The 27,005-nt window shown below is 47.7% G+C and overlaps 1 protein-coding gene across 1 annotated transcript in view; it reads left to right on the forward strand.

Moving 5' to 3' along the window:
• The window catches only part of MUC16 (mucin 16, cell surface associated), a 222,716-nt gene that overhangs the window by 65,907 nt on the left and 129,804 nt on the right, over window positions 1–27,005 (forward strand). Inside the window, exons 4-6 of the mRNA XM_030936547.1 lie at window positions 4,926–14,366; window positions 18,879–18,983; window positions 21,805–26,905. Coding sequence (XP_030792407.1) covers window positions 4,926–14,366; window positions 18,879–18,983; window positions 21,805–26,905 — 14,647 coding nt within the window. The remainder of the gene's footprint in view (window positions 1–4,925; window positions 14,367–18,878; window positions 18,984–21,804; window positions 26,906–27,005) is intronic.

Raw genomic sequence — 27,005 nt, forward strand, 5'->3', positions numbered from 1 at the left:
TGGGATTGCAGGCGTGAGCCACCGCACCTGGCCCCCACAATGGAATATTATTCAGCCTTAAAAAGAAAGGATGTTGTGACACATGCTACAGTGTGGGTGAACCTTGAGGACAGTGTGCTAAGTGAAATAAGGCAGTCACCAAAAGACACATAGTGTATGATCTCACTATGTAAGGTTCCTAGAGTCATCATATTCGTAAAGACAGAAAGCAGAATAATGGGTGCCAGGGGCTGGGGAGGGGCAATGGGGAGCATAGTCCTTCCTATCTCTGTTCAGTTCCTCAAACTAGAGAAACAACAACCCTGACTCCATACATATAGGGCCCACCTACCCACAGGAACTGGGCAGAGACATCTCCTAGTGTGGTGCTGATGGACAGAAGTACCCCATTTTCTGCCTCTCCAGAGGTTCAGCTGCCCTTTCAGGCTCCACTTGTAACTATCTTCATGAGTATTGCCTTTCCGTCTCCCTAGAAAATCATCTAGGGCTACCTGCCCTTGGGAATGGCTTTCCAAATTCCTTCCTTCCTTCCTTCCTTCCTTCCTTCCTTCCTTCCTTCCTTCCTTCCTTCCTTCCTTCCTTCCTTCCTTCCTTCCTTCCTTCCTTCCTTCCTTCCTTCCTTCCTTCCTTCCTTCCTTCCTTCCTTCCTTCCTTCCTTCCTTCCTTCCTTCCTTCCTTCCTTCCTTCCTTCCTTCCTTCCTTCCTTTCTTTCTTTCTTTTGAGATGGAGTTTCACTCTTGTTGCCCAGGCTGCAGTGCAATGGCTCGATCTCGGCTCACTGCAAATTATGCCTCCCAGGTTCAAACAATTCTCCTGCCCCAGCCTCCCAAGTAGCTGGGGTTACAGGCATGCGCTGCCACATCTGGCTAATTTTGTATTTTTAGTAGAGATGGGGTTTCTCCATGTTGGTCAGGCCGGTCTTGAACTCCCGACCTCAGGTGATCCACACACCTCAGCCTCCCAAAGTGCTGGGATTACAGCTGTGGGGCACCACGCCCGGCCATAAATTTCAAGACTCCCCTAAGTATTACTACTAGTCTTGTTCTGCAATGTGCCATGCCTTCACCCTTTTCCCCTCCTGCATGAGATGTCCCTATGATACAGCTTGCCACCTAAATTCTAGGAAACATTGGGTACTGTAGAATTTTCAAAGATAGAAAAGATTTAGCTGAGGTCAGACGTGGTGGCTGACGCCTGTAATCCCACCACTTTGGGAAGCCGAGGAGGGAGGATTGCTTGAGCACAGGAGTTCGTGACCACTTTAGGCAACATAGCAAGACTACATCTCTACTTTAGGCAACATAGCAAGACTGCATCTCTACAATGAAAAAAAAAAAAAAATTAGCCAGGCATGATGTTGCATGCCTGTAGTCCCAGCTACTCAGGAGGCCGAGATGGGAGGATTGCTTGAGCCCAAGAGATCGGGGCTGCAGTGAGCTATGATCACACCACTGCCCTCAAGCCTGGGTGACAGAGCAAGACCCTGTTGCAAAATAGAAGATTCAGCTAAGCACTAAGAATGTGTGAGGACCCAAGGTAAGACATCACCTGAACTACTTGATATGGACAAGGCTATGACTAGGTCGTGAAATATCACTGTCTGTAGAACCTTTGGAATGCCGCTAAACAAACAGGAAACGTCCTTTTCTATTTCCAAATAGTTCAAGTATTAGGTGACCAAAGTAACCAAATAGACCGAGATTCTTTTAGCTATGTAAATAATAACTAAATCTGATATATACAAGAAGAGAAACTAAAAGGATTGGCCAGCAGGGGGCACTTGTGCCTTCCTCGTGTGGTGCAGCATCGCTAAAGACTACTAATGTTAAATCCTAACTCTGGGCCTAGCACAGTGGCTCAGGCCTGTCACCCCAGCACTTTGGGAGGCCAAGGCAGGCGATCACCTGAGGTCAGGAGTTCGAGACCAGCCTGGCCAACGTGGTGAAGCCCCGTCTATATTAAAAATACAAAAATTAGGCTGGGTGCGGTGGCTCACACTTGTAATCCCAGCACTTTGAGAGGCCGAGGTGAGCAGATCACGAGGTCAGGAGATAGAGGCCATCCTGGCTAACATGGTGAAACACCATCTCTACTAAAAATACAAAAAAAAAAAAAAAAAAAAAAATTAGCTGGGTGTGGTGGCGGGCACCTGTAGTCCCAGCTACTCAGGAGGCTGAGGCAGGAGAATGACGTGAACCCAGGAGGTGGAGCTTGCAGTGAGCTGAGATCGCACCACTGCACTCCAGCCTGGGCGACAGAGTGAGACTCCATTTCAAAAAAAAATTAGCCAGGTGTGGTGGTGCGTGCCTGTAATCCCAGCTACTTGGGAGGCTGAGGCAGGAGAATTACTTGAACCCAGGAGGTGGAGGTTGCAGTGAGCCGAGATCGTGCCACTGCACTCCTGCCTGGGTGACAGAAAAAGACTTCATATCAAATAAATAAAATAAAATAAAATAAAATAAAATAAAATAAAATAATAAATCCTAACTGGCTGTGTGTGATGTGTGGTGGCTAGTGCCTGTAATCCCAGTACTTTGGGAGGCTGAGGCAGAAGGATCACTTGAGGCCAGGAGTTCGAGACCAGTTTGGACAACATAGTGAGACCTCATCTCTACTCAAAATTGAAAAAAATTCACTGGGCATAGTAGCACCCACCTGTAGTCCCAGCTACTTGAGAGGCTGAGGCAGAAGGATCACTTGAGCCCAGGAATTCGAGGCTACGGTGAGCTAGGATCGCACCACTGCACTCCAGCCTGGGCAACAGAGCAAGACCCCATCCCTAAAAACAATGTATTAACTTCATATCATAGTGTTCAAATATTGTTAACTTTACTTTAAAAATATTAACTCTCTAAAGATAATTCTGTTAACTCAGCCAGGTGCAGTGGCTCATACCTGTAATGCCAGCACTTTGGGAGGCCGAGGCAGGTGGATCACCTGAGGTCAGGTGTTTGAGACCAGCCTGGCTAACCCAAAGTGAAAAATCTTCCCTGCGCTTTTCCCTCAACAAAAACAGCCAGAGATAGTGAGCTTCCAGGACATTCTTTTTTTTTTTTTTTTTTTTTTTGCCTCTTCTGTCCTAAATTACCATCGCTAGAACTGTACATGATTCAACCTCATCCTCTTCACCCTCTGGGTCATGAGATTTTATTTATTTATTTATTTATTTATTTTTCTTGAGACGGACTCTCGCTCTGTCGCCCAGGCTGAAGTGCAGTGGTGTGATCTTGGCTCACCACAACCTCCACCTCCCACGTTCAAGCAATTCTCCTGCCTCAGCCCCCCGAGTAGCTGGGATTACAGGCGCCCTCCACCACGCCCGGCTAATTTTTTGTATTTGTAGTAGAGATGGGGTTTCACCGTGTTAGCCAGGATGGTCTCCATCTCTTGACCTCGTGATCTGCCCACCTCGGCCTCCCAAAGTTCTGGGATTACAGGCATGAGCCACCTCGCTCGACTGGCCAGGGTTGCGAGATTTTAATCAAGAGCAACTTCCACTGATTTCTGAGCATGCATCTGTGGGCCCCTGCTCTGATCTGAACAGAAGTGCCGTGTGTTCTCTGACCTCTACTTCTCAATTCAAGAGCCTTAGTATCTGCCAGTTCCACACACCGAGGGTTAACTCCATCTCATGGGGGTGTAGGTAACGGCTCTGTCTGCATCTTTCTTGCTTTTTTTCTTTCTTTCCTTTCCTCCCTTCCTCCTTCCTTCCCTTCCTCCCTTTCTTTTTCTTTCCCTCCCTCCCTCCCTCCCTCTCTCTCTCTCTCTCTCTCTTTCTTTCTTTTTCTTTCTTTCTTTCTTTCTCTCTTTCTTTTCCTTCCTTCCTCCCTCCCTCCCTCCCTTCCTTCCTCTCTCTCTCTCCCTTTCTTCCTTCCCTCCCTCCTCCCTTCCTTCCTTCCTTCCTTCCTTCCTTCCTTCCTTCCTTCCTTCCTTCCTTCCTTCCTTCCTTCCTCTCTTCCTTTCTTTCTCTCACTCCCTTCCTTCCTTCCCTCCCTCCCTCTCTCTTTTTCTTTCTTCTTCCTTCCTTCCTTTCTTTTTTCTCTCTGCCTTCCTTCCCTCCCTCTCCCTCCCTCCCTCCCTCCCTCCCTCCTCCCTCCCTCCCTCCCTCCCTTCCTTCCTTCCTTCCTTCCTTCCTTCCTTCCTTCCTTCCTTCCTTCCTTCCTTCCTTCCTTCCTTCCTTCCTTCCTTCCTTTCTTCCTAGATGGAGCTCTTATTGCCCAGGCTGGAGTGCAGTGGTGTGATCTCGACTTGCTGCAACCTCTGCCTCCCAGGGTCAAGCGATTCTCCTGCCTCAGCCTCCCAAGTAGCTGGAATTACAGACACACACCACCACACTGAATATTTATTTTTGTTAAAAATATAATTTTTACTTAGTTTTAAAAACTTAAAAATAATTTTGCATTTTTAGTAGAGACGGGGTTTCTCTATGTTAGTCAGGAGGCTGGTCTCAAACTCCCAACCTCAGGTGATCCTCTTGCCTTGGCCTCCCAAAGTGCTGGTATTACAGGCGTGAGCCACCGTGCCCGGCCTGGTTCCTGGTTTCTAAGACATCACACACACACACACACACACTCTGAGAGAGAGAGAGGATCATTAAGACATGATATACTGAGACATTCTATCCTGCAGACAGTAAGAATCTGTTAAAAAGTTTGAAGGGAAGAATTGAGATCGTCAGTGTTTATTTGAGGAAATTGTCTGTGGTTGCACCATCCTTTCCTTTCTCTCCCTGAGATTTGGTCTTCTCAATCAGAAGGGTTGCACAATTCCCCCAACCCCCATACATACAGCAGCTCTTCTAGACACAGGTTTTCTCAGGAGAAATGCAGGAACCCCAGCCATATCTCCCACCCTGAGAAATTTTGGAGGTTCAGGGAGCTCAGAAGTTCTGCAGAGGCCACCCTCTCTGAGGGGATTGTTCTTAGACTTCCATCCAGAGGCAAGTGTTGGCCTGTCCGTGCTGAAACCCACAGGCCTTCCTGGGTCATCTTCTCTCACCCACTCCTTGATGACAGGGAGCAGGAGCAGTAAAGCCACACTGGAAATGGATTCAGGACTGACAGGAGCCACCTTGTCACATAAGACATCTATCGGTGCAATCATGGTGACGGAACATACTCTGCCCTTTACTTCCCTAGCTAAGACCTTTGCCAGTTCTGCATCTTCGGTTGTGGGAAGAATCACCCGGTCCCTGGGGGCGATGTCCTCTGCTCTCCCTGAGTCAACCTCTAGAGGAACTACACACTCTGAGCAAAGAACCAGCCCATCGCTGAGTCCCCAGGTCAATGGAACTCCCTCTGGGAACTCTCCTGCTACAAGCGTGGTTTCAGGATTGAGTTCCCCAAGGACCAGGACCAGTTCCACAGAAGGAAATTTTACCAAAGAATCATCTACCTACACACTCGCTGTAGAGACCACAAGTGGCCCAGTCACTGAGAAGTACACAGTCCCCACTGAGACCTCAACAACCGAAGGTGACAGCACAGGGACCCCCTGGGGCACAAGATATATCCCTGCAAAAATCACATCTCCAGTGAAAACATTTGCAGATTCAACTGCATCCAAGGAAAATGTCCCAGTGTCTACGACTCCAGCTGAGTCCACAGTTACTGACTCACATACTCCAGGAAGGACAACCCCATCCTTTGGGACAGTTTATTCTTCCTTCCTTGACTTATCGTCTAGAGGGACCCCAAATTCCAGAGGTGGAACAAGCTTGGAACTGACTCCATCAACCACTGGATATCTCTTCTCTTCTCCTGAACCTGGCTCCGCAGGACACAGCAGAATGAGTACCAGTGCGTCTTTGTCATTATCTGCTTCAGTTCTCGATAATAAAATATCAGAGACTGGCATATTCTCAGGCCAGAGTATCACTTCCCCTCTGTCTCCTGGGGTGCCCGAGGCCAGAGTCAGCACAATGCCCAACTCAGCTATCCCTTTTTCCATGACACTAAGCAATGCAGAAACAAGTGCTGAAAAGGTCAGAAGTACAATTTCCTCTCTGGGGACTCCATCTACATCCACAGAGCAGACAGCAGAGATTATCCTTACCTTCCGTGCCTTCACTGAGACCACGGATACACCTGGCACCCACATAGCCAAGACTTTGGCTTCAGAATGGTCAGGGAGTCCAGGTACCCTCGGTGGCACCAGCACTTCAGCGCTGACAACCACATCTCCATCTACCACTTTAGTCTTAGAGGAGACCAACACCCATCACTCCATGAGTGGAAAGGAAACAGAAGGAACTTTGAATACATCTATGACTCCACTTGAGACCTCTGCTCCTGGAGAAGAGACTGAAATGACTGCCACCTTGGTCCCCACCCCAGGCTTTACTACTCTTTACAGCAAAATCAGTAGTCCATCTCAGGTCTCTTCATCACACCCAACAAGAGAGCTCAGAACCGCAGGCAGCACCTCTGGGAGGCAGAGTTCCAGTATAGCTGCCCACAGGAGCTCTGACATCCTGAAGGCAACCACTTCCAGCACCTCAACAGCATCATCATGGACCAGTGAAAGCACAGCTCAGCAATTTAGTGAACCCCAGCACACACAGTGGGTGGAGACAAGTCCTAGCATGAAAACAGAGAGATCCCCAGCATCAACCAGTGTGGCAGCCCCTGCCACCACTTCTCCTGTTCCCTCAATGGTCTCTGGCTTCACCACCCTGAAGACCAGCTCCACTAAAGGCATTTGGCTTAAAGAAACATCTGCAGACACACTCATTGGAGAATCCACAGCTGGCCCAACCACCTATCAGTTTGCTGTTCCCACTGGGATTTCAATGACAGGAGGCAGCATCACAAGGGGAAGGCAGGGCACAACCCACCCACTCAACAGAGCCACAGCATTATCTAAGACATCCACAAATCTGACTCTGGCCACGAACGGTGTCCCAATCTCCATGTCTCCAGCAGTGAGCAAGACGGCTGCTGGCTCAAGTCCTCCAGGAGGGACAAATCCATCATATACAATGGTTTCTTCTGTCATCCCTGAGACGTCATCTCTAGAGTCCCCAGCTTCTAGGGAAGGAACCAGTCTGGGACTGACTCCATTAAACACTAGAAATCCCTCCTCTTCCCCTGAACCAGACTCTGCAGGACATACCAAGATAAGCACCAGCATTCCTCTGTTGTCATCTGCTTCAGTTCTTGAGGATAAAGTGTCAGCGACCAGCACATTCTCACACCACAGAGTCACCTCATCTGTGACCACAGAGACTCCTGAAATCTCAGCAAAGACAAAGCCCAGCTCAGCCATTCTTTTCTCCATGACCCTAAGTAATGCAGCAACAAGTCCTGAAAGAGTCAGAAATGCAACTTCCCCTCTGACTTATCCATCTGCATCAGGGAAAGGGACAGCAGGGAGTGTCCTTACCCTCAGCACCTCTGCTGAGACTACAGACTCACCTAGCATCCACCCAACTGGGACACTGGCTTCAGAATGGTCAGAGAGTCCTAGCACGCTCAGCCTCCCAATTGTCTCTGGAGTGAAAACCACATTTCCTTCATCTACTCTTTCCACTCATCTGTTTACCAGTGGAGAAGAAACAGAGGAAACTTTGAATCCATCTGTGTCTCAACCTGAGACTTCTGTTTCCAGAGTAAGGACCACCTTGGCCAGCACCTCTGTCCCCACCCCAGTATTCCCCACCATGGACACCTGGACTACACGTTCAGCTCAGTTCTCTTCATCCCACCTAGTGAGTGAACTCAGAACCACGAGCAGTACCTCAGCTACAAACTCAACCAGGTCAACGCTTCCTAAAATATCTCACCTCTCTGGGACAGCAGCAATGTCACAGACCAATACAGGCACATTTAATGACTCTGCTGCACCCCAAAGCACAACTTGGCCAGAGACTAGTCCCAGATTGAAGACAGGGTTACCTTCAGCAACAACCACTGTTTCAACTTCTGCCACTTCTCTCTCTGCTACTGTAGTGGTCTCTAAATTCACTTCTCCAGCAACTGGTTCCACAGAAGCAACTTCTATCAGGGAACCATCAACAACCATCCTCACAACAGAGACCACGAATGGCCCAGGCACTATGGCTATGGCTTCTACCAATATCCCAACTGGAAAGGGCTACATTACTGAAGGAACATTGGACACAGCCCATCTGTCCACTGGAACCACAACTTCCTCTGAGACATCTACAGATTTTACCATGGCCAAAGAAAGTGTCTCAATGTCAGTATCTCCATCTCAGTCCATGGATGCTGTTGGCTCAAGCACTTCAGGAAGGACAAACCAATTGGTTGGCACATTTTCTGATGATGTCTATCATTTAACATCTGGGGAAATTCCAATACCTAGAGATGGAACCAGTTCAGCTCTGACTCCACAAATGACTGCAACTCAGCCTTCATCTCCTGGGCCTGGCTCTGCTAGAAGCACCTGGCTTGGCATCTTGTCCTCATCTTCTTCTACTCCCAAAGTCACAATGAGCTCCACATTTTCAACCCAGAGAGTCACCACAAGCATGATAATGGACACAGTTGAAACTAGTGAATGGAACACATTCAACTTACCTTCCATGACTTCCTCGACACCAAGTAATATTCCAACAAGTGGTGCCATAGGAAAAAGCACCCTGGTTCCCTTGGACACTCCATCTCCAGCCACATCAATGGAGGCATCAGAAGGGGGACTCCCGACCCTGAGCACCTACCCTGAATCAGCAAACACACCCAGCATCCGCCTCAGAACACACGCTAGTTCAGAAAGTCCAAGCACCGTCAACCTTACCATGACTTCAGTAGTAAAAACTGGCTCTTACACACCTCTCACCTTCCCCTCAATAGAAACCCACATTCATGTATCAACAGCCAGAATGGAGACAAATGAAATTGCTTACTCTTCTGAGTCTTCACCTGAGATGACAGCTCCTGGAGAGACTAACACTGGTACTACCTGGGCCCCCACCACCTACATCACCACTACGGATCCTAAGGATACAAGTTCAGCTCAGGTCTCTACACCCCACTCAGTGAGGACACTCAGAACCACAGAAAACCATCCAAAGACAGAGTCCACCACCCCAGCTGCTTACTCTGGAAGTCCTAAAATCTCAAGTTCACCCAATCTCACCAGTCTGATCACAAAAGCATGGACCATCACAGACACAACTGAACACTCCACTCAATTACATTACACAAATTTGGCAGAAAAACCATCTGGATTTGAGACACAGTCAACTCTAGGACCTGTCTCTGTAGTAATCCCTACCTCCCCTACCACTGGAAGCAGCATATTGGAACTGACTTCTGATGTCCCAGGGGAACCTGTGGTCCTCACTACCAGTGAGCAGACCACAATCACTCTCCCCATGGCAACATGGCTGAGTACCAGTTTGACAGAGGAAATGCCTTCAACAGACCTTGATATTTCAAGTCCAAGTTCACTCATGAGTACATTTGCTATTTTTCCACCTATGTCCACACCTTCTCATGAACTTTCAAAGTCAGAGGCAGATACCAGTGCCATTGGAAATACAGATTCAACCACATGGGATCAGCACCTAGGAATCAGGAGTTTGGGTGCAACTGGGGACTTAACTGTTCCTATCACCCCACTGTCAACCACGTGGACCAGTGTGATTGAACACCCAACACAAGCACAGGACACCCGTTCTGCAACGATGAGTCCTACTCATGTGACACAATCACTCAAAGATCAAACATCTTTACCAGCCTTAGCGTCCCCTCCCCATCTTACTGAAGTCTACCCTGAGCTCGGGACACAAGGGAGAAGCCCCTCTGAGGCAACCACTTTTTGGAAACCAGCTACAGACACACTCTCCAGAGAGATTGAGACTAGCCCAACAAACGTTCAATCCACTCCACCCATGGACAACACAACAATAGGGAGCAGTAGTAGTGGAGTCACCCTGGGCACAGCCCACCTTCCCATAGGAACATCATCCCCAGCTGAGATATCCACAAACATAGCACTGGAAAGAGGAAGTTCTACAGCCACTGTCTCCATGGTTGGGACTGTGGAACTCCTAGTTACTAGTGCTCCAGGAGGAAGCATCAACCAGTCATTAGGAAGAGTTTCCTTTGTACTTTCTGAGTCAACTACTGAAGAAGTCACAGATTCTAGTAAGGGAAGCAGTCCAAGGCTAAACACACAGGGAAATACAACTCCCTCCTCCTCTCTTGAACCCAGCTCTGCTGAAGGAAGCCGGATGAGCACAAGCATCCCTCTACCCTCATCTCCTCCAACTCCTGATGTGGAATTCATAGGGGACAGTACATTTTCGACCAAGGAGGTCACCACAGTTATGACCTCAGACATCTCCAAGTCTTCATCAAGGACAGAGTCCAGCTCAGCTACCCTTATGTCCACAGCTTTGGGAAGCACTGAAAATACAAAAAAACTCAGAACTGCCTCTATGGATCTTCCATCTCCAACTCCATCAATGGAGGTGACACCATGGAGTTCTCTCACTCTCAGTAACACCCCCAAGACCACAGATTCACCTGACCTCAGCCATGGGGTGCACACCAGCTCTACAGGAACTTTGGCCACTGACAGGCCATTGAATACTGGTGTCACTAGAGCCTTCAGATTGGAAAACAGCTCCAGTACCTCTTCTGAGTCCCTGTCTGTGGGAACCAGCACTCTCACATCCATGATTTACACAGAGAAGAGTGAAGTGCCTTCTTCAATACGTCCCCAACCTGAGACCTCAGCTTCTGAAGCAGAGACCACTTTGACTTTCACTCCTGGAAACAAGGCCACAAGCTTAACATTGCCTTTTTCCTCCATTCCAGTGGAGGAAGTCATTTCCACAGGCATAACCTCAGGACTAGACATCAACTCAGCACCCATGACACATTCTCCCATGATCCCACCAACAATTGCATGGACCAGTACAGGCACAATTGAACAGTTCACTCAACCACTACATGCAGTTTCTTCAGAAAAAGTTTCTGGGCAGACACAGTCAACTCCATATGTCAATGCTGTGGCATTGTCTGCTTCCCCTACCCATGAGAACTCAATCTCTTCTGGAAGCAGCACATCCATTCCATATTCCTTAGCCTCACTTGAATCCTTGGATTCCACAATCAGTACTAGTTTATCTGAGGCATTGTCCTCAGCTCATTCTGGGGTTTCAAACCCAAGTTCAACTACGACTGAATTTCCACTCTTTTCAGTTGCATCCACATCTGCTGCTAAGCAAAGAAATCCAGAAACAGAGACCTATGGCCCCGAGAATACAGCCCCGAGTACTTTGAACACTGATGCATCCTCGGGCACAGGTCTTTCTGAGACTTCTGTGGGGGCAAGTATCAGCTCTGAAGTCCTTCTTCCAATGACCATAACTTCCAGATCAGATGTTTCTGGCCTTACGTCTGAGAGTACTGCTAACCTGAGTTTAGGCACAGCCTCTTCAGCAGGGACCAAATTAACTAGGACAATATCCCTGCCCACTTCAGAGTCTTTGGTTTCCTTTAGAATGAACAAGGATCCACAGACAGTGTCAATCCCTTTGGGGTCCCATCCAACTATTAATACAGAAACAAGCTTCCCAGTAAACAGTGTAGGTTCACCTGGCTTGTCCACAGTAGCATCAGATGTAATTGACACACCTTCAGATGGAGCTGAAAGTATTCCCACTGTCTCCTTTTCCCCCTCCCCTGATAATGAAGTGACAACTATCTCACATTTCCCAGAAAAGACAACTCATTCATTTAGAACCATTTCATCTCTCACTCCTGAGTTGGCTTCAAGAGTGACACCTACTCCTGGGGATTGGACCGGTTCAGCTATGTCCACAAAGCCCACAGAAGCCAGTTCTTCCATTACACTGGGAGAGAGAATGACAATCACCTCTGCTGCTCCAACCACTTCCCCCATAGTTCTCACTGTTAGTTTCACAGAGACCAGCACAGTTTCACTGGATAATGAAACTACAGTAAAAACCTCAGATATCCTTGAGGCACGGACAACAAATGAGCTCCCCTCAGATAGCAGTTCTTCTTCTGATATTATCAACACCTCCATAGCTTCTTCAACTATGAATGTCACCAAAACAGCCTCCATCAGTCCCATTAACATCTCAGGAAGGACAGCAAGTTCCTCTCCATCTCTCTTCTCTTCAGATAGATCCGAGGTTCCCACATCTACAACAGAGACAAATACAGCCGCCTCTCCATCTGTTTCCAGTAACACATATTCTCTTGATAGGGGCTCCAATGTGGATGGCATGCTATCCACTTTACCACCTTTTACAATCACCCACCCTGTCAAGACAAGCTCGGCCCTGTTAACCTGGTCTAGACCAGTAGGAACTTTCAGCACCATGGTCAGCACTGACACTGCCGCCGGAGAAAATCCTACCTCTAGCGATTCTGTGGTGACTTCTGTTCCAGCACCAGGTATATGGACCAGTGTAGGCAGCACTACTGACTTACCTGCCATGGGCTCTCTCAAGACAAGTCCTGCAGGAGAGACACACTCACTTCCAGCATCAACTATTGAACCAGCCACTGCCTTCACTCCCCATCTCTCAGCGACAGTGGTCACTGGATCCAGTGCTACATCAGAAGCCAGTCTTCTCACTATGACTGAAAGCAAAACCATTCATTCTTCATCACTGACCCCAACTATAGCCACCTCTGGAGCAAGCTGGGAAACTTCAGCTACTCCTGAGAGCCTTTTGGCAGTCACTGAGACTTCAGACATAACACTCACCTCAAAGATTTCAGTGACAGATACCATCTTGTTTTCAACTGTGTCCACACCACCTACTAAACTTCCAAGTACAGGAACTCTCTCTGGAGCCTCCTTCCCTACTTTACTCCCGGACACTCCAGCCATCCCATTCACCACCACTGAGCCAACAAGTTCATCAGCTACATCCTTTGATTCCACCCCACTGGTGACTATAGATTCGGATAGACTTGGCACAGTCCCAGAGACTACCCTGACCATCTCAGAGACCTCAAATGGGGATGCGCTCGTTCTTAAGACAGTAAGTAACCCAGATAGGAGCATCCCTGGAATCACTATCCAAGGGGTAGCAGAAAGTCCACTCCATCCTCCTTCCACTTCCCCCTCTAAGATTGTTGCTCCACAGAACACAGCCTATGAAGGTTCGACCACCATGGCACTTTCTACTTTGCCTGCAGGAACTACTGGTTCCCTTGTATTCGGTCAGAGTTCTGACACCTCAGAGACAACGGCTTTGGTAAACTCATCAGCTGGGCTTGAAAGGGCATCTGTGATGCCACTAACCACAGGAAGCCAGGGTTTGGCCAGCTCTGGAGGAGTCAGAAGTGGGTCCACTCACTCAACTGGAACCAACACATTTTATTCTCTCCCTCTGACCATGAACCCAGGTGAGGTTACAGCCATGTCTGAAATCACCATGAACAGACTGACAGCTACTCAATCAACAGCACCCAAAGGGATACCTGTGAAGCCCACCAGTGCTGAGTCAGGGCTCCTAACACCTGTCTCTGCCTCCTCAAGCCCATCAAAGGCCTTTTCATCACTGACTACAGCTCCCACAACTTGGAGGGTCCCACAGTCCACCTTGACCTTTAAGTTTTTTGAGGTCCCAAGTTTGGATACTAAGTCTGCTTCTTTACCAACTTCTGGACAGTCCCTGAATACCATTCCAGACTCAGATGCAAGCACAGCATCTTCCTCACTGTCCAAGTCTCCAGAAAAAAACACAAGGGCAGAGATGATGACTTCCACAAAGGCCATAAGTGCAAGCTCAGTTCAATCAACGGGTTTTACTGAAATCCCTGAGGAATCTGCCTCCCCTTCTGTGGCAGGACGTGAACCCAGAGTTCCCACTTCAGGAACAGGGGACTCTATATATGCCTCAGAGAGCATGTTTTATCCAGACCTGAGCAAGACATCATCAGCTATGACATTGACCCCTCTTGCATCAAAACTCACAACTCTCTTCAGCACAGGTCAAGCAGCAAGGTCTGGTTCTCGTTCCTCTCCCATAAGCCTATCCACTGAGAAAGAAACCAGCTTTCTTTCCCCCACTGCATCCACCTCCAGAAAGACTTCACTCTTTCTTGGGCCCTCTGTGGCAAGACAGCCCAACACATTGGTGCATCTTCAGACTTCAGCTCTGACACTTTCTCCAACATCCACTCTAAATATGTCCCATGAGGAGCCTCCTGAGATAACCTCAAGCCAGACTACTACAGAAGAAGAGAGAACAACAGCTGAAACACAGACATTAACCTTCACACCATATGAGACCCCAACATCCTTGTTACCTGTCTCTTCTCCCACAGAACCCACAGCCAGAAGAAAGGGTTCTCCAGAAATATGGGCAAGCTCTATTTCAGTTCCCGCCAAGACCGCCTTGGTTGAAAGTAAGAATACCCTGCTCCTTCCCCAAGTGTGCTGGGGATGAATCTGGAAATAAACTACATCTTTTTAATTTTTTTTAACTTTTATATTTGAAAATATAAATATTTTAGGTTCAGGGAACATGTGCAGGTTTGTTATATAGGTAAATTGCATGTCATGGGGGCTTGGGGTACAGATTACATCATCAGTCAGGTAATAAGCCTAGTACCTGATTGGTAGATTTTTTTTTTTTTATCCTCTCCTTCCTCCCAGTCTCCAACCTCAAGTACACATGTCTCCATGTGTACTCAAGGTTTAGTTCCCACTTATAAGTGAGAACATGCAGTATTTGTAAACTACATTTTTATTTTTGCTAATCTTGAACTGAAATTTAGCATTTGTTTTATTGATGAGTAGAGGTAACAAAACAAACCACATTAATCCTAGCAGTACCTGTGCCTTTGCCCACAGCAGAAATTCCAGACACTTTCATATCCTATGACAGTTGTTGCAAGTACTTTTAAATATCATGTATGACTTTATTCATAATTATGGTGATTATTAGGCTTTTCTTTTCTTTTTTTTTTTTTTTTTAGGAGCAAAACTGCAAGTTTATTTTGGTCACCTAAGGTGTGGGGAAGAGGTCTGTCAGCCTCCGGCAAAGAAGGCCGACAGAGTCCCCCGGTGGGGCTCTCGGACGGAGTTCCTGCAGTCCTGACATCCCAACAGGAGTGGAGGACTGAGGAAGGCCGCCCGTGGCGTCCGTCCGCAGCAGCTTTTCTAGGAGTGGGAGGGCAATAGGCGGGGCACGGGCATGTCGGGGGGGCGTTCCGCAGGTGCGACCAGGTAAATCTTGGTCTTTTCGGATTGACGTCACCTGGTGCATGCCCAGTTGGTCTGCACCTTCCCGGGCGCCGGCTGCATTTTCGCGCGCACAGGAAAAGTTGGTGAAGAAGAACCCGGAAGTGCACCATCTTGCCTCCGTTCGTCCAAACAGTCCAACCTTTTATTGGTAATAGTGATAAGGGGCGCCGTGGTCTGTCTGGCTACTTCCTGCTGTTAAGGGGCGTCATTAAGGTTGGGGCCTATGGTTGGCATTTGGACGTACGGATGAAGAATAAAATAAGGCACAGTATTAGTATAGGAATGAGGAATGGAAGCATTTGTTGGAATGGGGCAAAACCCAGAAGGAAGGTCCCAGCAAGGTTGAGGAGTATGAGATAGTTAAGAAAGTTTAGTAAGTTTGAGGCGAATGGGGGAAAGCCAAACTGATTTCCACTGATTGCTTTCGGTAGGGGCCCTTTTTAGCTGGGAATGAGGAACGAGTGCGCAGAGTAGTTGTTGGCCAGGCAGCAATTAAGGAGTAGAGCTTTTGTGGAGTGGATGCCTTTCCGTCTACTCCTACTACAGAGATATTGGATAGAAGGCTAGGTCCAGAGAAGGACGGCAAAACAGAATAGGTAGCCTCGCTGTTGATTAAAAAATTGTCTTACCCGCTACCAGGAGAGTTACCCGTGGCTCGGCGAGGGTGATGGGGGTCCCGAGTCTCGGCACCTTCAGTTGTCGTCGTCCAGATGTAGGAGCTGGAAGGAGCTCCCAGGATCCTGGGAAAGGGGGTCACGTGGAGACGCAGCACCTGTTCTCGGGGTGGGGCAATCAGACTTCCAGTGTCCTCCCTGCTGGCAAGCAGGGCAGGGGGTTGCTGGTGGACGAGGGTTAGGACATTCACTGGCCCAATGTCCTGATGCCTTGCACTTATAGCAAGGCTGCGTTGGGGCTCGGGGACCTTGAGGACACCTGTTGGCATAGTGTCCTGCCTTGCCGCACTTATAGCAGGCTCCTTTCGTAGCCTTGGAGTCTGCGGAGTGTGTGCTCTCTGGTCTGGGGGTTACGACTGGGCTGTAAAGCCACTGCTAGGAGCTGTAACTTCTGTTTGAGGCGAGCCTGCCGTCTCCTCTCTGGAGTTATAGACCTTAAAGGCTAATTTAACCAGGTCTTGTATTGGTGCCTGAGGACCATCCTCTACCTTTTGAAGTTTTTTACGAATGTCAGGAGCTGATTGAGCTAGGATGCGCTCCTGCTCCTCAGGGTTTAGGGTGGAAGTTAGGATAACCTAGAGGTCATGCCAAGTTAAGTCATAGGCCTGACAAAGGTATCTAAATTCCTTTATGTATATGGTAGGATTACCTGAGAAATCACCTAAACGCTTCTCAATTTTGGAAAGATCGGCCAATGAAAAAGGGACGTGTACTCTGACTACCCCCTCCACCCCAGCCACCTCTCGCAAAGGTGCTAACACTGTAGGAGGGTGTGGGCAGAGACAGGGGACTCAAGACAGCCAGTTGGGGGCCCGGAAGGAGGCACGGGACCGAGTGGATTACTAGTAGATAAGGAGGAGGAAGGAGGAGTCTGGATGGGGGGAGGAGGAGGAGTCTGGGCAGGAAGGGAGGGGTTGGAGAGAGCGGGGAGAGAAGGAGGAGTATAGGGCAGGTCGGGACGAGAGCATAAGGCCCAAAAGCCTTGTATGTAATTAATTTCAGACCACTTGCCTAGCCACTGGCAGAAATTGCTGAGGTCGATCACGCCACAGTAGAAAGGAAAATTAACCGCTTCCTCCTAAGGTCTTGTTCGACCTGTAAGGTTTTTAAATTGGCTAGGAGGCACCCTAAGGGGGTGCTCTTTGGAAATTTGGACTGGGGGGTTTCCCGTTTGTTTCCTCTTTACTTACACAATGGACACAATGGAAATGGAAGTGGATCTCTGCCTGGCTTCAAAGCATCCTTTGGAACCAGCAAAGACAGACTGGAGGCTCATGGAGCCAAAGTGGAGATTACCTTCAGGCGGACGTCTCCGTCCTGAACGGGTCTCCCGAGCCACTTGGTGGCTCAAAAGTGGGCCTCGGACCTGTGCAGGATTTCTGGCCGAGGGAGGTAAAGAGGAGACAAGGGCACTTACCCCAGAGAGGCCGTGAGAGTGAGGGAAGCGGGTCTCAGGTCCTGGTCCGTCTGCCGCGTGGGAGCAGGAGGAGGTTCCTCAACCCTTAGAGGCCTGAGGAGGGGTCTCCTCCCGGGTTTCGGCACCAACTGATTTGTTTTTCTAAGACCACCAGAGCGGGCACAAAAGAACCAGCGAGTAGGCAAGTGTAGGAGCAAAACTGCAAATTTATTTTGGTCACCTAAGGTGTGGGGAAGAGGTCTGTCGGCCTCCGGCAAAGAAGGCCGACAGAGTCCCCCAGTGGGGCTCTCAGACGGAGTTCCTACAGTACTGACATCCCGACAGGAGTGGAGGACTGAGGAAGGCCGCCTAGGCTTTTCAATATATCTTACTTAATGAGTTAGTAAAAGAAGTGCCTGTATTATTATATTACATTTGTTTATTAAGATTTTGATAACATTTCAATATAATCATTTCCTTCATTTTCTAAATTTTAGATTCAGGGGTATATGTGCAGGTTTGTTATGTGGATAGACTGCGTAATGGTGAGGTTTGGCTTCCAGTGAATCCATCGTCTGAATAGTGAGTGTTGTCCCAAGAAGTAGTTTTTCAATCCTCACTTTACTCTCAGCCTCCTCTATTTTGGAGTCCCAGTGTCTATTATTTCTATCTTTATATCCACATGTACCCATTGTTTAGTTCCCACTTATAAATGAGAACGTGCAGTATTTAATTTTCTGTTTTTGAGTTACTTTGCTTAGGTTGATGGCCTTCAGCTCCATCCATGTTGCTTTAAAGAGCATGATTTCATTCTTTTTCATGGCTGCATAGTACTCTAAGGTGTATGTGTACCAGATTTTCTTTATCCACAATTATTTCCTTTGTAATCTAATATTTTATGTTGTTATTTTATGTTTTATTCTACATTTTTATTTTAATTTATAAAGGAATTCATATAGTTCACAAGCCTGTCAAAGGGACCTATAATAAAAAGAGGTTAAGAATCTATGCTCTAAACAGAATGTTACTCTATTTTAATTCATTTATTTTTAAAGAGACAGTCTCACTCTCTCATCCAGGCTGGAGTACAGTGGAGCAATCATAGCTCACTGGAACCCTGAACTCTTGGGCACAAGCAATTTTCCTACTTCATCCTCCAGAGGAGCTGGGACTACAGGTGCATGTCACCATGCCCAGCTAATTTTAAAAATTATTTTGTAAAGATGGTGTCTCGCTATACTACCCAGGCTGGTCTCAAACTCCTGGGCTCAGGTGATCCTCCCACTTTGACCTCCCAAAGTGTTGAGATTACAGGGGCAAGCCACTGTGCCTGGCCACTTGTCACATTTTAATTTGTGATTACTTATAAAATGAACCCCTTCCCATCTGAGATCTATCAGTCTTTCTCGTGACGGTGCCTAGTGTCCAGTTAGACTGGGGTTTGATGGGAGGTCACCTGGGCAGCTGTCCAGCTCGCTCACTGGGCTCTGGAGCTTCTGAGTTAAAGCAAAATAGAAAGATCCGTCAATGTAAAGAAAGTGCAGAAACTGACCTTCTGAAGTAATGGATAGCTCAACCTTCCTATTGCCCTTTTCTTTCAGCAACTGATGGAATGCTGGTGCCCACTACAAAGATGTCAAGTCAGGCAGCACAAGGAAATTCCACGTGGCCAGCCCCAGCAGAGAAGACAGGGACCAGTCCAGCAGGTACATATGGATCTTGTTTCCGTTTCTGCTCTGCTAATGTCACCCAAGCCTTTTTTTCTTTTTTTCTTTCTTTCTCTCTTTCTTTCTTTCCTTTCTGTTTCCCTTTCTTTCTCTCTTTCTTTTTTCTTTGGAAATTTTTATTTTTTTATTTTATTTTTTTCACCCAAGCCTTAAGGCCAGTTTGGGCCACTTAGTGACATTCCATCTCTACAAAAAAAAAAATTAATAAAAAACGATAAGTTGGGCATCGTGTAGGCCTGTAGTCCCAGCTACTCAAGAGGCTGAGGTGGGAGGATAGCTTGCTGCCAACTAAAAGTGCTACTTATTGATTCTGGGAATAAAAAATATACAAGGTTTCAGTTTCATTATTTTATAAGTGAATGCTAGCAACTTTTCTTTTCCTTCCTTCCTTCCTTCCTTCCTTCCTTCCTTCCTTCCTTCCTTCCTTTCCTTCTTTCCTTCTTTCCTTCTTTTCCTTCTTTCTTTCTTTCTTTTTCTTTCTTTCTTTCTTTCTTTCTTTCTTTCTTCCTTCCTTCCTTCCTTTCCTTCTTTCCTTCTTTCCTTCTTTTCCTTCTTTCTTTCTTTCCTTCCTTCCTTCCTTCCTTCCTTCCTTCCTTCCTTCCTTCCTTTCCTTCCTTTCCTTCCTTTCCTTCTTTCCTTCCTTCCTTTCCTTCCTTTCCTTCCTTTCCTTCCTTTCCTTCCTTTCCTTCTTTCATTCTTTCCTTCTTTCTTTCTTTTCTTTCTTTTCTTTCTTTTCTTCCTCTCCTCTCCTCTCCTCTCCTCTCCTCTCCTCTTCTCTTCTTTTCTTTCTCTCTCCTCTCCTTCTCTTCTGTCTCCTTTCTTTTCTTTTCTTTCTTCTTTTTTCTTTGATTTTTGAGACAGGGTTTCATTCTGTCACCCAGGCTGGAGTGCAGTGGTGTGTACTCACTGCAGTACTCACTGTACTCACTGCAGCCTCAAATTCCTGGACTCAAGTTATCTTCTCACCTCAGCCTCCTGAGTAGCTGGGCAGCTGTCCAGCTCACTCAGTGGGCTCTAGAGCCTCTGCACTATACCCAGTTTACTGGGGTTTTTTTGAAAAAAATTTTTTTTTTTGGTAGAGATGGGGGTCTCACTATGTGACCCAAGCTGGTCTTAAACTCCTGGCTCCAAGAGATCCTCCCACCTCAGCCTCCCAAAGTGCAGGGATTATAGGTGTGAGCCACTGCGCTCAGCCTAGACAGCATTGTTTTTTAAAACAGGGTCTCCCTCTATTGCCCAGGCTGGAGTGCAATGACGTGATCATGGCTCACTGCAGCCTCAGCCTCCCCAGTCTCAAGCAATCCTCCAACTTCAGCCTCCCCTAGCAGCTAGAACTGCAGGTGATCATCACCAATTAGCCTGGTTAATTGTGTGTGTGTGTTTTTTAATTTTTTGATAGAGATAGTTCTCACTATATTGCTTGGGCTGGTCTCAAACTCCTGGGCTCAAGTGATTCGCCCACCTCGGCCTCCCTAAACACTGGGAATACAGGCTTGAGCCACCACACCCGGCATGGACTAGGTTTTAAAATACGTTCCTAGGCTGGGTGCGGTGGCTTATGCCTGTAATCCCAGCACTTAGGGAGGCCGAGGTGGGTGGATCACGAGATCAGGAGTTCAAGACCAGCCTGGACAACACAGTGAAACCCCATCTCTACTAAAAAATACAAAAAATTAGCTGAGTATAGTGGCACACACCTGTAATCCCAACTGTTCGGGAGGCTGAGACAGGAGAATCGCTGGAACCCAGGAGGCAGAGGTTGCACTGAGCCGAGATCATGCCATTGCACTCCAGCCTGGATGACAGTGCAAGACTCTGTCTGAAAAAAAAGGTTCCTTTGACTTCTTGACACTCTTCTTTGAGGATATTGGTCATTTTTCCCCATAGATGTTACTAACTGAACACTTCTGTTGCTTCAGCTTACTAATTTACATGATCAATAGCCAATTAATTCAGCAGGAGAGAATGCTACAGAGTCGATTCTCTCTGTACTTTCTTCTGCTCCAGAGTGAAGGATCTTTCTAAATGAGAGACCATCACTGTGTTCACAGGAAGGGCACAGGTGAACTTGAGATGGCAAACGCTGCCTTTGTTACTACAGAAGAAGGGATTATGGATTGAAGTCCTTCGCAGGGCCAAGTTGCTTAGAAAAATGTGCAAAAGGGTCCCTAGGAGTGCTCTTGGGACATCGCATTTTTTCTCACTCCTGTAGCAGGTAGATGTTATTTTCCTGAAGGACAGGGAAAGGATTCAGAGGAAGGAATGAATTTGAAAGAAAATGAAGGTGAAGAGAAAGAATGAGCTCATCTCCCTTATCCACTTTCTTCTAAAATCCTTAAGTAGCTTTGCAGTGAACTAAGATTTGGGGGAACCTAGAGGAGGCTGAAAGTTGTAAGCTGACACTGGTTTAGCAAGGGCGAGCTCCAAAGACAAAAGTGGAAATAGTTTAGGGGTAGCCTCTTGCATGGTTGAAGCCCTGGTTCATCACATCCTCCCTTACACAGAGAGCCCTTTTATATGGGGCATGGGAAAAAACTGAGCTAAAGGTGACAATTTCTCCTGAGCAAGCCAGATGGTCAAACCTCTAACCTCACCATCTCCCTTGAAACATTTAATGTGTTCCCTGGTGTCCAGAGGCTTAAAGTGTGAGAATTAAAAGCTCAACATTTTCTTTCCCAGGGAAGGAGGAAATAGTTTTAACTGAAATCCCAGGAGGAAACGAATGATAGTGTCAAACAAAAAAACCTCATCTTCTGTACCACTTGCATATATACTCTACTGACTTACTTTCTAATCACAGGCACATCCCCAGGAAGCCCAGAAATGTCTACAGCTCTCAAAATCATGAACTCCAAGAAACCCAGCATCAGCCCAGAGATCAGGTCCACTGTGAGAATTTCTCCTTGGAAGACTCCAGAAACAACTGTTCCCATGGAGACCACTGTGGAACCAGTCACCCTTCAGTCCACAGCCCTAGGAAGTGGCACCACCAGCCTCTCTCACCTGCCCACAGGAGCCACATCACCAGCCAAGTCACCAACAGAAAATATGATGGCTACAGAAAGGGTCTCCCTCTCCCCATCCCCACCTAAGGCTTGGACCAATCTTTATTCTGGAACTCCAGGAGGGACCAGGCAGTCACTGGCCACAATGTTCTCTGTCTCCTTAGAGTCACCAACTGCTAGAAGCACGACAGGGACTGGTCAGCAAAGCAGTCCAGAATTGATTTCGAAGACAACTGGAATGGAATCCTCTATGTGGTATGGCTCTACTGGAGGGGCCACAGTAGACACACATGTCTCTCTGAGCACATCTCCCAATATCCTTAAAGACCCTGTAACCAGCCCAAACTCTGTGAGCTCAGTCACAAATAAATCCAAACATAAAACCGAGACATGGGTCAGCACCACAGCCATTCCCTCCACGATCCTGAATCACAAGACAATGGCAGCTGAAGAACAGACAAGTCGATCTGTGGATGAGGCTTATTCATCAACTAGCTCATGGTCAGATCAGACATCTGGGAGTGACATCACCCTTGGTGCATCTCCTGATGTCACAAAGACATTATACATCACCGCCACAACACAAACCACCTCACGAGTATCTCTGCCCTCTAGAGACCAAAGCATTACCAGCCTCACCAGTCCCTCAGGAGGAAAAAGAAGCTCTGCATCATCTGTCACATCCCCTGTGGAAGTGAGCATCATGGATGTAACCACAGCTCCTACTCCAGGTATCTCCACCACCATCACCACCGTGGGAACTAACTCAATCTTGACTACCACACCCAGCCCCGAAGTGGGTGTGAGTACCATGGACAGCACCCCGGATGCAGAGAGGTACACATCTTCTACAGAGCACCCTCCCACTTGGTCCTCCACAGCTGCATCAGATTCCCGGACTGTCACAGACATGGCTTCAAACTTGAAAGTTGCAAGTTCTCCTGGAACAATTTCTACAACGCATACAACTTCATTCTTAGCCTCAAGCACTGAATTGGACTCCATGTCTACTCCCCATGGCCTTATAACTGTCATTGGAACCAGCCTGGTCACTCCATCCTCTGATGCTTCAGCTGTAAAGACAGAGACAAGTACCAGTGAAAGAACATTGAGTCCTTCAGACACAACTGCATCTACTCCCATCTCAACTTTTTCTCGTGTCCAGAGGATGAGCATCTCAGTTCCTGACATTTTAAGTACAAGCTGGACTCCCAGTAATACAGAAACAGAAGATGTGCCTGTTTCAATGGTTTCTACAGATCATGCTAGTACAATGACTGACTCAAATATGCCGCTGTCCACTTTTCTGTTTGATTCTCTGTCCACTGTTGACTGGGACCCTGGGAGATCTGTGTCATCAGCCACAGCCACTACCTCAGCTCCTCACGGGGCCACAACTCCTCAAGAACTCACTTTGGAGACCATCATCAGCTCAGCTACCTCGCAGCTGCCTTTCTCTATAGGGGACTTTACAAGTGTAGTCACACCAGCTGCAATGGTAAGGAGCTCTGGAGTTACTTTTTCAAGACCAGATCTGACAAGCAAAAAGGCAGAGCAGACTTCTACTCAGCTTCCCACCACAATTTCTGCACATCCAGGGCAGGTGCCCAGATCAGCAGCAACAACTCTGGATGTGATCCCACACACAGCAAAAACTCCAGATCCAACTCTTCAGAGACAAGGGCAGAGGGCTCTTACAACAGAGGCAAGAGCTACATCTGACTCCGGGAATGAGAAAGAAAAATCAACCTCAAGTGCACCTTGGATCACTGAGATGATGAATTCTGTCTCACAAGAGACCATCAAGGAGGGTACCAGCTCCTCCAGTGTATTAAGGAGCCTGAATACGCTGGACATAAGCTTGGAATCTGCGACGACTTCATCCCCAAGTTGGAAAAGCAGCCCATATAAGAGAATTGCCCCTTCTGAGTCCACCACAGACAAAGAGGTAATTCACCCTTCTACAAACACAGTAGAGACAACAGCATGGGTCACAAGTTCCGAACATGCTTCTCATTCCACTGTCCCAGCTCACTCAGAGTCATCCAAACTCACATCTCCAGTGGTTACTGCCTCCACCAGGGAACAAGCAATAGTTTCTGCATCAGCAACCACAGGGCCAGAGTCTACAAGGACTGGAACAGAGCCTAATTCCTCCTTGACTACTGAACTGAGGGATTTCAGCCCTTACATGGACCCCAGCTCAACCACACAAACAAGTATTATCTCTTCCCCAGGTTCCACTGCGATCACCAAGGGGCCTAGAACAGAAATTACCTCCTCTAAGAGAATATCCAGCTCATTCCTTGCCCAGTCTGTGAGGTCATCAGACAGCCCCTCAGAAACCATCACCAGGCTGTCTAACTTCCCTGCCATGACAGAATCTGGAGGAATGACCTTCACTATGCAAACAAGTCCACCTGGCGCTACATCACTAAGTGCACCTGCTTTGGATACATCAGCCACAGCCCCCTGGACAGGGACTCCACTGGCTATGACTCAGAGATTTACATACTCAGAGAAGACCACTCTCTTTAGCAAAGGTCCTGAGGATATATCACAACCAAGCCCTCCCTCTGTAGAAGAAACCAGCTCTTCCTCCTCCCTGGTACCTATCCATGCCACAACCTCACCTTCCAATATTTTGTTGACATCACAAGGACACAGTCCCTCCTCTACTCCAACTGTGACCTCAGTTTTCTGGTCTGAGACCTCTGGCCTGGGGAAGACCACAGACATGTCGAGGACAAGCTTGGATCCTGGCACCAGTCTACCTCCCAATTTGAGCAGTACAGCAGGTGAGGTGTTATCCACTTATGAAGCCTCCAGAGATACAAAGGCAATTCATCATTCTGCAAACACAGCAGTGACTACTATGGAGGCAACTAGTTCGGAACATTCTCCTGTCCCAGTCCATACAAAGCCATCCAAAGCCACATCTCCATTGGTTACCTCCCACATCATGGGGGACATCACTGCTTCCACATCAGTGTTTGGCTCCTCTGAGACCACAAAGATTGAGACAGTATCCTCTGTGAACCCAGGACTTCAGGAGAGAAGCACATCCCTGGTGGCCAGCTCTGCTACAGAGACAAGCACTGTCATTGCCCATGTGTCTAGTGGTGATGCTACTACTCATGTCACAAAGACACAAGCCACTTTCTCTAGCAGAACATCCATCCCAAGCCCTCATCACTTCAAAACTACCAGTGCATTTACAAATGTGAGCACCAACCCTTCTACCTCTCTAATAATGGCAGAATCTTCAGGAGTGACCATCACCACCCAGACAGGTCCTACTGGAGCTACAATACAGGGTCCATATCTCTTGGACACATCAACCATGCCTTACTTGACAGAGACTCCATTGGGTTTGACTCCAGATTTTATGCAATCAGAGAAGACCACTCTCATGAGCAAAGGTCCCAAGGATGTGTCATGGACAAGCCCTCCCTCTGTGGCAGAAACCAGCTCACCCTCTTCCCTGACACCTATCTTGGTCACAACCTCACCTCCTGCCACTTACACATTACGAGGGCGAAGTACATCCTCTCCTGTTTCTGTGACTTCAGTTCTCACCTCTGGACTGGTGAAGACCACAGATACGTTGAACACAAGCATGAAACCTGTGACCAATTCACCTCAAAGTTTGAACAACACATCAAATGAGATGCTGGCCACTTTGGAAGCCACCACAGACATAGAGACAATTCATCCTTCTATAAACAAAGCAGTGACCAATATGGGGACCACCAGTTCAGCACATGAACTGCATCCCACTCTCCCAGTCAGCTCAGAACCATCCACAGCCACATCCCCAATGGTTCCTGCCTCTGCTATGGGGGACGCTCTTGCTTCTACATCAACACCTCGTTCTGAGACCACAGACACTGAGGGAGAGCCAACATCCTCCCTGACTGCTGAACAAAAAGAGAACAGCACCCTACAGGAGATGAACTCAACTACAGAGTCAAACATCATCCTCTCCAATGTGTCTGTGGGGACTACTACTGAAGCCTCCAAAGTGGAAGTCCCCTCTTTTGATGCAACATTGATACCAACTCCTGCTCAATCAACAAAGTTCCCAGATATTTTCTCGGTATCCGGCAGTAGACTTTCAAACTCTCCTCCCATGACAATATCTACTCACATGACCACCACCCAGACAGAGTCTTCTGGAGCTACATCAAAGATTCCACTTGCCTTAGACACATCAACGTTGGAAACCTCAGCAGGGACTCCATCAGTGGTGACTGAGGGGTTTGCCCCCTCAAAAATAACCACTGCCATGAACAATGATGCCAAGGATGTGTCACAGACAAGCCCTCTCTTTGAGGAGGAAGCCAGCTCTCCCTTTTCTCAGGCACCTGTGCTTGTCACAACCTTACCTTCTCCTGTTTCTTTCACGTTGCAGTGGCATGGTACCTCCTCTCCTGTTTCTGTGTCCTCAGTTCCTACTTCTTCACTGGTAAAGATCACAGGCAAGGTGGATACAAGCTTAGAAATGGTGACCAGTTCACCTCAAAGTATGAGCAACACTTTGGATGACATATTGGCCACTTCAGCAGCCACCACAGATATAGAGACAATGCACTCTTCCATAAACACAGCAGTGACCAATGTGGGGACCACTAGTTCAGCATCTGAATCACATTCTACTGTCTCAGCTGACCCAGAGCCATCTAAAGTCACATCTCCCAATGTCACCACCTCCACCATGGAAGACACCACAATTTCCAGATCAATACCTAGATCCTCTAAGACTACAAGAATTGAGACTGAGACAACTTCCTCCCTGACTCCTAAACTGAGGGAGACCAGCATCTCCCAGGAGATCACCTCATCCAGGGAGACAAACACAGTTCCTTACAAAGAACTTACAAACATTAAGAGAGAGCCAACATACTTCTTGACTCCTAGACTGAGGGAGACCAGTACCTCTCAGGAGTCCAGCTTTTCCACAGACATGAGTTTTCTACTTTCCAAAGTCCCCACT

The sequence above is a fragment of the Rhinopithecus roxellana genome, chromosome 8 (assembly GCF_007565055.1).
Source record: "Rhinopithecus roxellana isolate Shanxi Qingling chromosome 8, ASM756505v1, whole genome shotgun sequence".
In the NCBI taxonomy this organism is placed as follows: domain Eukaryota; kingdom Metazoa; phylum Chordata; class Mammalia; order Primates; family Cercopithecidae; genus Rhinopithecus; species Rhinopithecus roxellana.